General features: G+C 47.9%; 1 protein-coding gene across 1 annotated transcript in view; it reads right to left on the reverse strand.

The window, feature by feature from the left end:
- TMC3 (transmembrane channel like 3) overlaps positions 1 to 16,758 on the reverse strand; it is a 108,536-nt gene that overhangs the window by 63,095 nt on the left and 28,683 nt on the right. The window contains exons 9-14 of the mRNA XM_078772680.1: positions 16,204 to 16,346; positions 15,825 to 15,972; positions 15,615 to 15,658; positions 12,719 to 12,866; positions 2,331 to 2,440; positions 117 to 225 (exon numbers count right to left, since the gene is read on the reverse strand). Of these exons, the coding sequence (XP_078628806.1) occupies positions 117 to 225; positions 2,331 to 2,440; positions 12,719 to 12,866; positions 15,615 to 15,658; positions 15,825 to 15,972; positions 16,204 to 16,346 (702 nt within the window). The remainder of the gene's footprint in view (positions 1 to 116; positions 226 to 2,330; positions 2,441 to 12,718; positions 12,867 to 15,614; positions 15,659 to 15,824; positions 15,973 to 16,203; positions 16,347 to 16,758) is intronic.

The following is a 16,758-nucleotide window of genomic DNA, read 5'->3' on the forward strand; positions in this document are numbered from 1 at the left end:
AGGGACAAGGAGTTTGGGTGAAACTATGATAAAAGTTAGTTCCAAACTTGTGTGTGTAGATAAAGCAGGAGTATATCAAGGTGTACTTAGTAGTCTCGGTGCAGAGAGATACTCACTCGGTGCAGAGAGATCTCGTTGATATTCACTAAAGAACTCATGCTGTCCACTTTATCCAGCAGGGCAATGATGAGGCTGTATAGATTACCGAGGTACAGGACGAGAACCCTGATAGGGAATGGGACAGAAAGATAAACAAACTTGTCAATTATTGAGAAACTAAGAGCATAATACTTCATCAGTCGTGAATATTGAAGAGAAATGCCATCCTCTGAATATAGTTCAGCCTTCAATAGAAACAGGTAAGAGCCTGGTGTTAGGATTAGCGGTTGGGGTGCCGGCTTGGGATCCTAGGATCCTGGGTTTGAATCCCGGTCGATCGCTGAACTATCGCCAGGAGGGTTGACTCAACCTGCTATCCTTCCGAGGTCTGGAAATTGAGTACCAGTTCACTGGTAATTCCCTGTGCGTCGCAAGAGGTGACCAACAGGGTTGGTGGCAGGAAGGGCATCCGGCTGCAAAACATTGCTTCAAAAAGGGGACCACGGTGCCCAAAAAAGGCCAACCCCCGCTCTGCAGGGAAAAATGGCCTCCAAAGGTGGTTCTCTTTTTTCTTCTTCTTCAATAGAAACACGTACATTTCACGTTCAATATGATACAGAAGACAACCAGGATGAACTTTATCCCTATTTGGTGTAATATTTAAGGAGTAGAAGGAAGGAAGGGGCACGTGATGATGGCAAGTTTATATGAGGTAGCCAAAAAGTCTCACTCGCCCTTTTGAAACGTTTTTATCCAAAAACACGACTTTTGCTCCAATGGCATCAGGAAGTTCACACACTGTTGAAAAGAATGTGTGACACTTGCTGTGGATTACAGGGAAAAGGCTGAACATCTGCATAGCTTTGCTGGTGGCCAGTGAGGAGCAAACACGTTTATTGGTTAATTATACCTTTCCAAGATAATTACTACAATTCAGGTCGGTCGGTGACTAAACTAAGCTGACACCCCTCACTGGCTTTGCTCGTGGGGAGAGTGACTGTAACTGTGACTGTGTCAGGAACAAAAACAACACCTGGCAACGGGTGGATGAGCTCCCAATTGGGAACTTTTGGGGTTGAGCTCCCAAAGTTGTGAATGTCTGCCCTTTATGGGTTGTGGATGTCTGCCCTTTATGGGTTGTGGATGTCTGCCCTTTATGGGTTGTGGATGTCTACCCTTTATGGGTTGTGGATGTCTGTCCTTTATGGGTTGTGGATGTCTACCCTTTATGGGTTGTGGATGTCTACCCTTTATGGGTTGTGAATGTCTACCCTTTATGGGTTGTGGATGTCTGCCCTTTATGTGTTGTGTATGTCTGCCCTTTATGGGTTGTGTATGTCTGCCCTTTATGGGTTGTGTACGTCTTCCCTTTATGGGTTGTGTACGTCTGCCCTTTATGGGTTGTGTATGTCTGCCCTTTATGGGTTGTGTATGTCTGCCCTTTATGGGTTGTGGAGGTCTGCCCTTTATGGGTTGTGTACGTCTGCCCTTTATGGGTTGTGTATGTCTGCCCTTTATGGGTTGTGTATGTCTGCCCTTAATGGGTTGTGTACGTCTGCCCTTTATGGGTTGTGTATGTCTGCCCTTAATGGGTTGTGGAGGTCTGCCCTTTATGGGTTGTGTACGTCTGCCCTTTATGGGTTGTGTACATCTGCCCTTTATTGGTTGTGTGTGTCTGCCCTTTATTGGTTGTGTGTGTCTGCCCTTTATTGGTTGTGTGTGTCTACCCTTTATGGGTTGTGTGTGTCTGCCCTTTATGGGTTGTGTATGTCTGCCCTTTATGGGTTGTGTACGTCTGCCCTTTATGGGTTGTGTACATCTGCCCTTTATTGGTTGTGTGTGTCTGCCCTTTATTGGTTGTGTGTGTCTGCCCTTTATGGGTTGTGTGTGTCTGCCATTTCTGAATGAAAAATACATATTCTTACAATCTTGGTGATGCCTGTGTCTTATCTGAAAAACACATGTTTAACACATGTTGTGGAGAGTTGGGCTTTTAAAACTATGCAAGAACAAAGGAGACAAACATGAAAAGGGAAATAAATGAAAAGGTTTGGCTGTGAATTCACCATCAGTCTCAACAAAACACAATTGTTAGTGCATTTTAAGCATCGTTTAATCTTTTTATTAAAAGCCACCACCCTTCCCCTCTACCCCTGCCCCTTCCCCTCCCCATGGATACATTTCATATTGCTGCCCTCGTGTTCTCGGATCAGTGCATTCAGGTGCAGCACCTGGCCAGCTGAAAGCGAAGCATGTTGCGCGGGTGATATTGTTCCAGCGTTGCGATCAATTCAAAGACAGAGGGAGCCAACATCGTGATGAGGGAAACCACCACACTGACCTGCAAAAGCCACGTCCGTTAATTCTGACATTTAAAAAAATTCACATGAGTTGTGGGGGGGGGGGGGGGGGGGGAGCTATGCACTCAATTTCAAGTTCGTGTGCAGTTCATGTTAATTTTCGGCAACCACTATAAATGTAATCTACTGGGTCCTACTGATCGGGAAAATGATGTCGCCATTTTTTTCTGTTGACCTTTAGTGACCTTGACTCAAGGTCAAAGTTCAAACGTCATTACAGTGACCATACTTCATTCAAAGTATATCGACCTTTGTACCAAAATGTGGTAAATTTCACAAGGAACATTGGTTATGACATTTGTTTCGTCATTTGACCTTTCGTTTTTTTGCAATATGCAAATGAGCTAATTAGAGACAAAAATATGCACAATTAGCATACCCTATTAAACATATATCCCGGTTATACATATAATGTACATCACGTCTCCAGAAAATGTTAATTTTCTGCCTTCTCCCAATTATCAGCAAAGTCATGGAATCCATCATTGCTTCAGATATGAAATCTTTCCTCTTCTCCAATGGCTTGATCTCTGATCATCAATTTGGTTTCAGACCTGGTCACTCTACTCTGGACATGCTGCTTCTGCTTTCTCAACAATGGATGGAGGTCCTCAACGCCAAACAGGAAATTAGAGCTGTCTCCCTTGACATTTCACGTGCCTTCGATACGGTCTGGCACCCTGCTCTGCTCACCAAACTCTCCTCCTTTGGTATCCATGGAAATCTCCACGCATGGCTGGCGGACTTCCTCTCTGGTCGTAGTCAACGTGTGGCCCTGAATGGGTTTCTCTCATCTCCTCTTCCTGTTCAGGCTGGAGTTCCCCAAGGTAGTGTTCTGGGCCCTGTGCTTTTTCTGGTCTTCATCAATGATCTCTCTGACTCTCTTGAAAATCCTCTCTATCTCTTTGCTGACGACTCTACTCTCTGTCGCTCCATTCCTCATCCCTCAGATCGGCAGTCTGCAGCCTCCTCACTCTCTGCAGACCTGGACAAAATCACAGACTGGGCAAACAAATGGAACATGTCTTTCAATCCTGATAAATCTCACACTCTTACGATGTCTCTCCGAAAAGACCGACTGGAAAACCCTCCCATCCACTTTCTGAATAATCCTCTCCAAGAAGTTCTGTCACTCAAGCTTTTGGGTCTCACTATTTGCCATGATCTTTCCTGGGAAAACCACATTTCAAATCTGGCCTCCAAAGCCAGTCGCCGACTGGGTATCCTCCGTCGTGCGAAGTCCTTCCCTGGCACACCTGAGCTCCTCACCACATACAAGGCTTTCATCCGCAGCTCTATGGAATACTGCTCTCCCCCTCTGGTCTGGTGCTCCTGCCTCACACCTAGCCCGTCTTCACGCTGTTGAAACCAAAGCGTTCAGAATCATTGGAATCTCCCGCGATGAAGCTAACTCCAAGGGCCTTTCACTCACTCACCGCAGGCAGGTTGGTGGTCTTTCCGTCTTCTACCGACTCCTCTCTGGCCTTGCCCCCCCCCCCCCCAGCCCTCTCTGGGCTCTGTCCCCCAAATATTCCTACAGGTCGCACAAGATCTGCCTGCAACCCTCTTATGGTTAAACTGCCAAAATCAAGACTTTCTGCTCACCTTCACTCCTTCATTCCTCTTTTCTCCTGCCTCTGGAATAAACTCCCTCACTCTCTTCAATCACACTCCACCCTCCAGGTCTTTAAAACAGCTGTTCACCACCATCTCTTATCCTCCCCCATCCAAAACCTTGATCTGTTCTAACCCCGCTAATTTCGGTCCCCTTGTGTTTTATACCTCTCCCCCCCCCCCCCCCTCCCCTTCCCATGCCTCCTGCCCCCAAGCCCTCTCCCTCCCACACTTCTCCCTGCTCTCAAATGTTGTGGTTGTGTGCTTCCCCTTCTCTCCCCATCTTGTCTTCCGCTCCCTGTTTTTGTATATTTTGTTTGTCTGGTTGATTTGTTTGTGAAATAAATGTTAGCTCTTTCACGAGCCTCGATTCAGTATACAAAAAAAAAAAAAAAAATTGTTAGTAATTAATCACAAATGTATCCTGGGTCCGATTAGCTGACTGATGTCAATATTCCTGTGACTTATGACCTTGAACTAAGGTCAAAGTTCAAAGAGCATATTTTGGCCACAATTCTGCATTACTGTGGCGGACACAAAAGCCCACTGGCGTGGTGACATCATTCCGCGCACCAAGTGGGCGGTGGCCACGCCCGAGGGGTAGGCGTGGCCTCATGATATACACCGGGCGCGCAGCCCGGAGCGCGCCAGTGTTACAGTGAGCTCCTGAAATAAAGACGCTTATAAGTTACCGCTTGTCCGCTTCCTCCTTGCTCGCAAGCAGCGTGCATAACGCCACGCTTTACTGGTGACCCCCTCGACGTTGGATCTGCCGGAGCGATCCTTCCACACGCGACGCCATTGCCATGGCCAACTTCATCAAACTTCCCGAATTTTGGGAGGCTCAGGCCGAAGTCTGGTTCGTCCAGGCCGAAGCCCAATTTCAGCTTTGGTGCCTCACCGGCGATGACACGCGCTATTGCCACGTCGTCGCCTCCCTCGGGCCCGGCACGGCCGCTCGAGTTGTGTCCGTCCTTCGCCACCCACCGGACGGCCACAAGTACGAGGCACTCAAGCGGCTACTCCTAGCCACGTTCGGCCTCACGGACGACGCACGGGCCGACCGCCTCCTGGATCTCCCCGAGCTCGGTGACACGTGCCCGTCGGTCCGAATGGACCATATGCTGTCACTGTTGGGCGACGAAGCCCCCGGTTCTCTATTCCGGGCGCTTTTCCGTCGCCAACTTCCAGCGCAGGTTCGCCTCGCGTTGGCCGGGACCGGGCTAACGGAACCCCGAGCATTGGCAGCCGAGGCGGACAAGTACTTCGCCGCTTCGGACACGCAGGCGAGAGTCGGCGTGGCCGTCACGGCCCTCGTGGCTGATGCTGCTGATGCTGCTGCTGATGCTGCTGATCCACAGCATCAGCTTATACAGCATACGCAGCATGCTGATACGCACCTCGTGACCGCCGCCACGCCCCGCCCACCGCCGAGGCGAAAACCGCCACCGCGGGGAAACCCGCCAACTCCACCGGCCTGGCGGAGCCAGCCGCGCTCCTCCAGCTCCACCACCTGGTGCTGGTTCCACGCCAAGTTCGGCCACGAAGCTCGGCAGTGTCATCCGCCATGCTCCTTCAACAGGTCGGGAAACGCCCGGGCCGGCGCTCAATAGTGGCGATGAGCGCCGGCCGTTCGAGCAGCCTGCTGTTCATAACGGACACCTTCTCTGGGCGCCGTTACCTGTGCGACACGGGAGCGCAGGTGAGTGTCGTTCCCGCCGGCACGTCAGACAAGCATGCCGCGGGTGGGGGCCCCGCGCTGCTTGCCGCGAACAGGACGCCCATCCGTACGTACGGAAAACACTGCCTCTCTCTGCGGTTCGGAGGGCAGGTTTTCCGATGGACGTTCGTCACCGCCGACGTGCTCATGGCACTGCTTGGCGCGGACTTCCTGTGCGCTAATGGGCTCCTGGTCGACGTCAAGCGCAGACGTCTTGTCCAGGCCAAGACGTTCAGCTCGCTCGCTTGTGCGTTGCCCAGCTCAACGAGCGGCTTGCCAAGCGGCTTGCCGAACGTTTCGGTTCCGGCCACGTTGGTCTGTACGCTTCCGGCAGCGGACGCATTCACCCGCCTCCTCGCCGGCTTCCCGGCCCTCATGCGGCCCACCTTCTCGGCAGGGGCCGTCAAGCACGGGGTGGCCCATCACATCCCCACCATCGGGCCACCGGTCTACGCCCGGGCACGCCGCCTCGAGCCGACGAAGCTGGCGGTGGCAAAAGTGGAGTTCGCTACCCTGGAGCGACTGGGCATCGTTCGGCGCTCAGAGAGCGCTTGGGCGTCGCCGCTGCACATCGTGCCGAAGCCCGGTGGGGGATGGTGACCGTGCGGGGACTATCGCCGTCTCAATGACGCCACGACTCCCGACCGCTACCCCGTCCCCCACATTCAGGACTTTTCCTCCCGTTTGGCGGGCATGTCCTTCTTCTCGAAGGTGGACCTCATACGCGGCTACCATCAGGTCCCCGTCAGGCCAGAGGACGTCCCGAAGACGGCGGTCATCACGCCATTCGGACTCTTCGAGTTCCTGCGCATGCCCTTCGGTCTGAAGAATGCGGCTCAGGCATTCCAGCGACTGATGGACAGCGTCCTGCGTGACTTGGATTTTGTCTACGTCTACCTGGACAATATCCTCGTCGCCAGCGCGTCCCGCGAAGAGCACCTACGCCACCTCCGCACGCTCTTCGAACGCCTGGGCCAGCATGGCCTGATTGTGAACCCCGCAAAGTGCCGGTTCGGCGCCACCATAAACGATTTTCTGGGGCACCGTGTCACCAGGCACGGAGCCGTCCCCCTGCCGGCCAAGGTGGAGGCGGTGAAGGGGTTTCCGCGCCCCCGCACGATCAGAGGGCTGCAGGAGTTCTTGGGCATGGTGAACTTTTACCATCGGTTCCTGCCCCATATCGCCCAGCTCCTGCGCCCCCTGCACGAAGCTCTCCGAGGTAAGCCGGGCAAAGGCGACGTTACCTGGACCGAGCAGATGGACACGGCGTTCAAGGGCGCGAAGCTCGCCTTGGCTAACGCCACCATGCTCGCGCACCCGGCGCCCGATGCACCGATCGCCCTCACCACCGATGCCTCGGACTACGCGGTGGGCGCGGTGCACGAGCAATGGGTGCGTGGAGCTTGGCAACCGCTGGCGTTCTTTAGCCGGCAGCTTCGCCCGCCCGAACGCCGTTACAGTACCTTCGACCGTGAGTTGCTCGGGCTTCACTTGGCGGTCAGGCACTTCCGCCATCTGCTCGAGGGCCGTGCGTTCACTGCCTTCGTCGACCACAAGCCGCTGATCTTCGCGATGGGCAAGGTCACCGAGCCGTGGTCGGCCTGGCAGCAGCGTCACCTCTCGGCCGTGTCCGAGTACACGACGGACATCCAGCACGTCGCGGGGAAGGACAACCCGGTGGCGGATTGCCTTTCCCGGGCCGTCGCCCACGCAGTCCACCTCGGCATCGACTATGCCCGGATGGCAGCGGACCAGGCCGCTGACCCCGATGTCCAGGCCTTGCGGACCGCCGTCACGGGCCTCCGCATCACCGAGGTGGCGTTCGACGGCACGGGCGCGGCCCTCTTGTGCGACGTCTCCCTCGGGCGTCCTCGCCCCATCGTGCCCGCGGGCTGGCAGTGCCAGGTGTTTGACGCCATCCACGGCCTGTCCCACCCGGGCGCGAGGGCCTCCCAAAGGCTGATCGCTGACAAGTTTGTCTGGCATGGCCTCCGGAAGTCCGTCCGCGGCTGGGCCAGGACGTGCCTCGCGTGCCAGCGCGCCAAGGTGCACCGGCACACCCAGGCCCCGTTGGCCCCGTTCACGGTGCCGGAACGCCGGTTTGACCACGTCCACGTGGACCTGGTGGGAACATCCGGCTTATTTTGCTTGATCGCATCACATGGTTAAAATGACATTTGACATTTCACCTTGGTTCAAGGTTAGTAAAGTCAAGTACATGTCAAAGGTCAGTTAATATCAAGAACATGTCAACAGAAAACAATAAGCAACATATTTTTCCAGTTTAGGATCCAGCAGAACACATTTGAGATGATAACGAATGATTGGCATTCAATAATAATGCGAAGTGATGGGATTTACGTGCATGGTGAGGACTATATGTTAATTAGGCATATTTTTTCTCTAATTAGGTCATTTGCTTATTAATTTGCATATTGCAAACATCTGAGAGGGCAAATGACGAAACAAATGTCATAATCAATGTTCCTTGTGAAATTTGCCACATTTTGGTACCAAGGTCGATATACTTTGAATGAAGTATGGTCACTGTAATAACGTTTGAACTTTGACTTTGAGTCAAGGTCACTAAAGGTCAACAGAAAAAATGGCGACATCATTTTTCCGATTAGTAGGACCCAGTAGAATACATTTATAGTGGTTGCCCAAAATTAACATGAACTGCACACGAACTTGAAATTGAGTACATAGCCCCCCCCCCCCCCCCCCCCAACTAGAGGCACAGAGTTATGGGCAGACATCGGACGAACAATCGACCAAGCTTCGAGAGAGACAAAATATCATGGTAGGGTTACTATCGGTCAACATGAGATGGCTGTGCATAAAGAGGGGGTTAGATGCTTATATAAAACGAGAGTTCAAAGAACACGATACCCCGTGCACTGTTTAAGTATATACAATATATTGTTGCGGATATGAGGATTGTATTTTTTTTTATTGTGTTGTATTGTAGTAAATTGTTGTGAATTATTGCTTAAGTCTGGATCCTCCTGCCTCCAGTGTTGTGTAAAGGTCAAAGGGCGTTCCCGTAGTTAATTCCATAAAGCATACACGTTAGCCAATCATAGATTTCCCCCTGGTTGATAGTTAGATCTTTATTATGTGTATTAGGGTAAGGCCTTGTCTTCCATTAAGATGACACTCCATTGCACCAAGTGAAATAGAGTAGATTCCTTTCATTCCCCATTCCCACTCCCAAAACTTTCATTGCCTTTCATCATTGCCAAGCCTCGATTGCCAATTACATCCCCTCCAAAACCACCATTGAACATGTGCTCGGGTCGGGGAAGAAAGGCATGCCCACCAACCAGGGCCGAGGTGAGCACACCGATGGGCGTGTCCTGAAGGCCGGCGGCTTGATCGCCGGAGGCGCTATAAAAAGCGCGCGCGCAAGGACGTTGTAGAGTGGAGTAGTTGCTGAGTTGTGTAAAAAGATCATCCAGAGAGAACCAACTGTAAGACAACCAACTGCGAGAGTACATTGAGATCACCCAAGGAAGCTTTGTACACAGCAACGGCTGATCAAGTGGACCGATGCTTGTTCCTGAGCTGGTGCTTTTCCGAACAGAGTCCGAGGCTGGCATGTGAGCAAAAGAACATAGAGAACATTAAGGAGATCATCATCCAGGGAAGCACAAAGCCTGTTGTAGTCCTGGCAAAGCACGCGATGTCCACAGCAGCAGCAGCAGCGGCGGCCACAGCAGCAACAACACTCAACAGCCGCTTGGGGCCTGGACGGCGGTTTTGAGCAGGGCCGCGAAGGAACGGCGGCTGCCAAACGCGCCGATCGTGCAGCAGGACCCCTTGGACTTTCCTCTCCCTCCAGCCATCCACCTCCTGCCCATCCATCCTTTTGTGTACGTGAGTTTGTTCTGTTTGTTCTGTCCTGGGTATTTAGTTAAGCTTGTATAAGGAATTTGCACCGTGTCTCTAAAATCTTCTGTATATTATTTTATTATCTTTCCTTCTTCCTTGGTTATTTTGAGCCTGTATATCGTAGGAATAAATTTAGTCGTATTTCCAACCTTTTTGTCTGCTTCTTCTTCACATCCGTGTCGCCTTAGTCTTTTCCATATTGAATAGCTGTGGCGCGATCCGGCCAACGTTCGGGGATCGGGTTAATCGGGGTAACTGTTAGGCCGCGGTGCCATCCGCTCGGCAAACCAACATCCTTATCCGCGGGCCGTAACAATATCCTTAAATTTTAATAAAATAATAATTTTAACGATTGTTAAAAAAAACCCCGCCAGTTTAGGGCTATTGAAGTAGTTCAGAAGCACCAACCTTATACACCACCCGCATTGAACCTTTATTAACTCAACTGGACTATGTCCAGCTGAGTTTTGTTGACACCCAGTGTCTGTCATCCGTCATCCGTCTGTCGTCTGTCGTCTGTTTGTCTGTTTGTCTGTCGTCTGTAAACAATTCGACGTCTACGCTCTAAAAGTCACAAATATTGAGTAAATTTGATGAAACTTGTTATGCAGCATCTTTAAGACATAAACTGGTTTGGGATTGCATTTGGGCATTGCACGTCCAAAAATGGGCGCGGCAGGGCAGCCATATTGAAAATCAATTTTTGTCATATATTTTTAGCACATATAAACTATATAGTTTGTGGTTCTATTATGCATATTCTAACCATATTGATTTAGACCAGTTGAGTTCAGGTTTCCTGGAACCTCTCTAGTTTAAACTAGCAACTGTACCCGCCCTACAGGCGGGGCTTCAATTGGGAGGCCCAAATGAAAAGGCAAAATATCAGAAATTGAAGGCTTTTTTATTTTACTTCGAAATTCCAACTTCTTTCCTGGAAGTCCGTGCAGTGTCCATATTAGTCAGGTTCACTATGTCAATAAATTATATTTCGTTCAAAATCATGGTAGATTAGAAAACCTATACATTTTTGGAAAGGTTATAGCATAAGGAAACTAAAAATCAATGTTTACATTTGGAGAGATACCTGTATGGCGGCCATTTTGGATTTTCAAAATGGCCACTGTAAAATACATATTTTGTTCTATTTCTGCCTCTAATTACCCTAAAAACTTTTTAAGATATACTAAACCTATATTTTCAGGGACAAGAATCCAATGAAAGTATCAAATTAGTGCTATGGGGAATGGTAAGACACGAATCAAAGGTTTTGAATTGCAAAATACTGTCTTTATATTCGCGATAAGTTGCATAATCAAATACATGTTATCATTTTGTACAGGCAGTTAATAACATCAAAATGTGTCACAATAATTCATATCACCAAACATACACAGGCAGTCAGCAAAATCATATATACACATGCAGTCAGTATAACTTCACATCTACACAGGCAGTCAATGACAAAATATACACAGGCAGTCAATGGCATCAAACATACACGATTACAGAATATGCCATTTAGAGTTCGTCATCACTGTCCTGTGTGTCGTATCCGACAATATAGTCCGCATCGTTTTCACAGTCCGTTCCACACAAGCATAGGTCGGTCAAATTGATTGGCAAATCGAATTGGTCGATCGAATCGAATTCGATGAATCGAATCGAATGGAATCGATCGAATTGGTCGAATGGTCGAATGGTCGATCGAAGCGATTGGTCGAATGGTCGAATTGGTCGAATGGAATTGGTCGATTGGTCGAATTGGTCGAATCGAATTGGTCGGAATTGGCAAATGTAAACATTGATTTTCAGATTTTCCATATAATAACGTTTCCAAAAATGTATAGGTTTGCTAATCTACCATGATTTTGAACGAAAAAACATAGTGAACCTGACTATATGTTTTATACCTCTCCCACCTCCCCCCAAGCCCTCTCCCTCCCACAGTTTACTCGATGTCCCTGATCTCAAATGTTGTGTTTGTGTCCTTCCCCCTCTCCCCCCATCTTGTCTACCGCTCCCCTTATTTTGTTTTGTGTGTCGGTTTGACTTTTTGTGTGATTAATGTTAGCTCTTTCACGAGCCTCGATCCTGCATACAAAAAAAAAAAAGTTCACAACGAAAAATGACACGGTAGCGACAGAAAGGGCCATGTTATTAACCCAACATTTGTGGGTTACATAGAGTACAGTAGATCTTCGCTCAGTTCTGTAAGTAAACCTTACTTCACGGATGTTGGGATTCCTCTAAATTTCTTCATTTAGTGTTATAAGTATTAGTGACTGTTTAAAAAGCTAAGCATACGTGTTTGTGGTTTATAATATTTTTACTTCCTGGAGAAGCCATTGCTCCCACGGAAACACCATTATAACTAGAAGCTATTTATACACGTTATCACTGCAGGAAAAACGCTTTGGGAAAGTGAGACATTATTAGTATTAATATTGTTTTGTAATAACATTAATAATATGCGATTATCATTAATTTAGTTATTAAAAGCATCTTTGGACAAACGCCATGCTAAATCTTCTTCTTTGGAAAAACGCCACGATAAAGCTAATTTAACATTGATATACACCTCAACATGCAACCCCATTGACGGCAATTGCGGAGAAAACCCGCTTGGGGGAGAAACCCCCCTTGGGGAGGGGAGCAAATGAATGTGCTACAACCTTCATTATGTAACCCTTCATCATCGTGTCAAGTTTGGTTGAGATTGGATAAGTAACGACGGCATGTATTGGGGTCAAAAATTCATCAGACAGGCAGACACAAATGGCGTATTTTAGTATGATGATGATGATGATGATGATGATGATGATGATGATGATAAGAAGAGAAGTCATTGTCATGAACTCATTGTATGTCATTGTCATGTTAGATAGGTGGGTTTGTTTGCCTTTGGTTCTATAAGTAGGTGTAATAATAATCAAAGTTGTGACAGAGTGAGGTCCATGTAACTCATTGTGAGTAGGCCTACCAGGGCAAGTCAGACAAGCACATCATCATTCACAGATGACAAACTCACCTCGTTCTTCTCCCAAAGTGTTAGCTGGGCCTTCATCTCCTCCAGCTTCTGTGATCGATCGACCACAAAGTAAATGATGTAAATGCTCCCAGCAAGGCACAGAAGCACCAGGACGTTGGCCAAGATCCGTAGACAGACACGTACTGCCCTGAATGTGTCAAACAGTTCAAAATATAAGTATTTTTCCTTCTTTTACTTTTATTCAAACTCACCAAGACTGATTAATAATAACTATAGTAACTTGTCCATTTCAAGGCTGCCAGGATGGCTGTGACGTACGCATAGCCGCCTGGGTTTGAACTAGCCGGGTGTTTTACAGGCAGGGTAATTACCTCCGCCACCAAAGGTGGATGGAGGTTATGTTTTCACCCCTGTCTGTTTGTCCGTTTGTTTGTTTGTGAAAAAAAATCTCAAAAAGTTGTGGACGGGTTCGGACGAAATTTGGCAGAGATGTAGCGTATGTGACAAGGACAAAATTTTTGGTGAAGATCCGGATTCGGATCCGGCTACTATAATTTTTAAAGTGATTCTTCGCCATTGGGGGATAGGGCCAAAAACGATACATCTCAAAAACCACCTACATCCACTGATGGGACAACTTCCGAATGTGTAAAAACAAAACAAAAAAAACCACCTTTAGAGGTCATTTTTCCCCGCAAGCGGGGGTTGGCCTTTTTCGGGGACCGTGGTTGTTGTTGTTTTCTGGTCCCCTTTTTGAAGCAATGTTTTACGGCCGGATGCCCTTCCTGACGCCAACCCTGTTTGTCGCCTTTTTACGACACACAGGGAATTACCAGTGAACTGGTAATCAATTTGCCGACCTCGGAAGGATGACAGGCTGAGTCAACCCCCCTGGCGTTAATTCAGCGATCGACCGGGATTCGAACCCAGGATCCTAGGATCCCAAGCCGGCACCCTAGCCGCTAGCCCAACACCAGGGTGTCCTCTGCATTTGAGAGGAGCTCTTTGAAGAGTAGAATGTCAAGCGAAACAAGCATCAGCTGAAGCAGTATTGTTCGTATCCTCCATCAAAATAAGTGGCACCCGGACAAACTTCAAATGCTTCGATCAACACCTACCAGAAGATGATCCTGCCCTTCGAACCCAGTTTTGCGAATGGGCGACTTAGAGAATTGCAGAAGACAACTTATTTGCATCAGGAATACTGTTCTGCAATGAAGCAAACTTTTATGGGCATGGCGAGGTGAACTGTCAGAACTACCGTTATTTGTGTGAAACAAACCATCACTGCACAAGCGCCACCAAGAAGCAAGGTGGTGGTAAAGTCATGGTGTGGTGTGGAATATGGGGTACACGGATTGTTGGGCCGGTGTTTATTGAGGGGACTTTGAATGGTGACAAATACCTAAATATGCTTCATGAAATTATGCCCTCGATAATGACGGAAGAAGGTCTTTTTCCCACATACTTTCAGCAGAATGGAGAGTATGGCTAAACACCCAATTTCGAGGGCACTGGATTGGACGCCGCGGCCCAGTAGAGTGGCCTCCCCGGTCCCCCGATTTGTCACCGCTGGATTTTTTTTTACTTTTGCGAACACGTCAAAGCCATGGTGTACACTGTGAAGATTCGGGACACAGATCATTTGAAGCAACGTATTGCCGATGCATGCACTCAAATTCAGCCCAATGTCCTTGAAAGAGTGACCCATAGACTGGAAAAAGCGAGTCTAAAAATGTCTGAACTTAAAAGGACAACATATCGAACATCATCTGTTTAACAGAATTCTTCCTCCCACAGGGCATCCCTGGCTCCTTAGTGTACTGATCTTGGGGGCGTGTGACATAAATCCTCGATGTAAATGTGTACTGTGTAGCGCCACCTGGTGCTGGTGGCAGAGGGTGTTACAATTCCCTTTTTACCTGGGCAATGCTTAGGTTAACGCACTATTGCACAGGTAAATTAATTTTGGCAAACAGGATGACTAATTGGTTCGTCAGTGAAGCGACGGGTAGGCTCTGCTAGTCATCGACAAAGATGAGTGAGCCAGTTCCAGAGGCAGCCATGTAAGCCCAAGCTATGACACAACCTCCACCATGCTTCAAAGATGAGGTAGTATGCTTTGGATCATATGCATTTCCTTCCTTTCTCCACACTTTCACCTTTCCATCACTTTGGTAAAGGTTTATCTTGGTCTCACCTGTCCATAAAACTTTATTCCAGCACTCTACCGTCTCACCTCTGTATTTCTTGGCAAATTCTAATGTGGCCTTTCTATATTTGATGCTGAGAGGTTTGCATTTTGCGGTGTAGCCTTTGTAATTCTGCTGTCAAAGTCTTCTGGGAATGGTAGATTCTGACACTTTCACCCCTGCACTCTGGAAGTTGTTGATGATGTCACTGACAGTTGCTTTAGGGTTTTTATGCACAGCTCTGATGATTTTTCTGTCATCAACTGCAGTTGTTTTCCTTAACCGACCTGGCCGTTGTCTATTTCTAAGTACAATAGTGGTATATTTTGTTTTTCAAGATATTCTAAATTGTTGTATTTGTTCTGCCCAATTTTTGTGCTGTGGTTCTAATTGAATCATTATTGTTGTCATTGTTGTCATAGTGTTGTCGGCAACCAACTGTTGATAGTGTTGTTATTACTTTTGTTATTGGTAACAGCCTTGGAAAAATGCCACGATAAAACGATCTTAACATGGATTTTGCCCAAGATGGAAAAACCCCTTGTGGAGGAGGGAAAATTAAGTCGCTACAACCTACATCATGTGACCCTTAGTCCTCCTGTCAAGTTTGGTTACGATTGGATAAGTAAAGTATTGCGGTCAAAAAACCAGTCAGACAGACAGACACCAAATTGCGTATTTTAGTACGATACAGATTTAATATTGCATTCTGCTTTGTAATTAGACTCACGCTTATGACAAACCTGTTCTCACTCTTCTTCTTTTCCTGCTCTTCCAAAATCGACTCCTACAATGAAGACACAAAACCGTGCAATAGTGCCACTGACGTGTTCACGGGATTATCCGACATGATACAAGTTCTGAGATTTAAACTACAGTGACATTCAATTCATAATCACGATAACAAAAGGCACGGTCGGTATTTCATGAACCTTGTGTGATGTCTCATTTACCCGAATGGTAGTGGCAATCGCGGCAACCTTGCTTTCTGCTGCCTCACTGCTCCCGATGAGATAATCCCAAGCACAGAAAACCTTCCAGCAAAAGGTGAAGTTCTCCTCCGACGTGCTGCTGAGGCTTAAACGGGAATTCTTGGCCATCCTCAAGTGGGAATGGAAAAAACAGGAGCAAGGATAATGTCGATCATGTCGAGGAATGCCAAACTTAGGGAATCCCTTAATTCAGTTATTGGCTTCTGCTCTTGAATATCATATAAAGCAATTGTAGTTCCGCTGATGAAGCCGCATTAAGGCAAAACATGACTGATGAGGCCTAGTGTTGAACTTGAGACAATCCACGTGACCATTGCATACTGCCCCTCTCGTTGCATACTTGCGAAGAAGGGCAATAAAGCTGTAAGCAAATCCAGCCATGCCAACCAGGAAGTAGGCAAGGGGGAGACGGTAGCCAAAGCTTCCAAGCTTTCTTTCACTACCGTAGTAGCCGTAGAATAGTACCGAGTACTGCAAATAACCCTGTAAGGGGAAACAGAGAATGAACTAGAAAGAGCAATCAGAGATTGCAGACCCTCGCCAGGAGGTGTTTTCAGTGGTTTTTAAGGCTTTTGTGTTAAAACAAATATGGTGGCCATACCACGTGACCTATGACATCATAATTATCATTTAAAAATTCTACAGGTGGAGTTGCACCTACGGTGAAAATTTCCTGTCAATCGGACCAACGGTTGCAGAGAAAATCATATTTATTCTGAGCGGACAAACAAACATACAAACTGAAATGCAATACCCTCTCGACCGGTGAGGGTAACGAGAAAGCATCACAAAATGCAACGCCAATCCGTGTCCGCTTCGTACTCAAACTAAATGTGATGAAAACAACAGCGTAAAAAGTAAATCTTACTATAATTCACCAAATGTTTGTCCGTCT

This window comes from Myxine glutinosa, chromosome 2 (assembly GCF_964187855.1).
Source record: "Myxine glutinosa chromosome 2, kmMyxGlut1.1, whole genome shotgun sequence".
Taxonomy (NCBI): Eukaryota; Metazoa; Chordata; class Myxini; order Myxiniformes; family Myxinidae; genus Myxine; species Myxine glutinosa.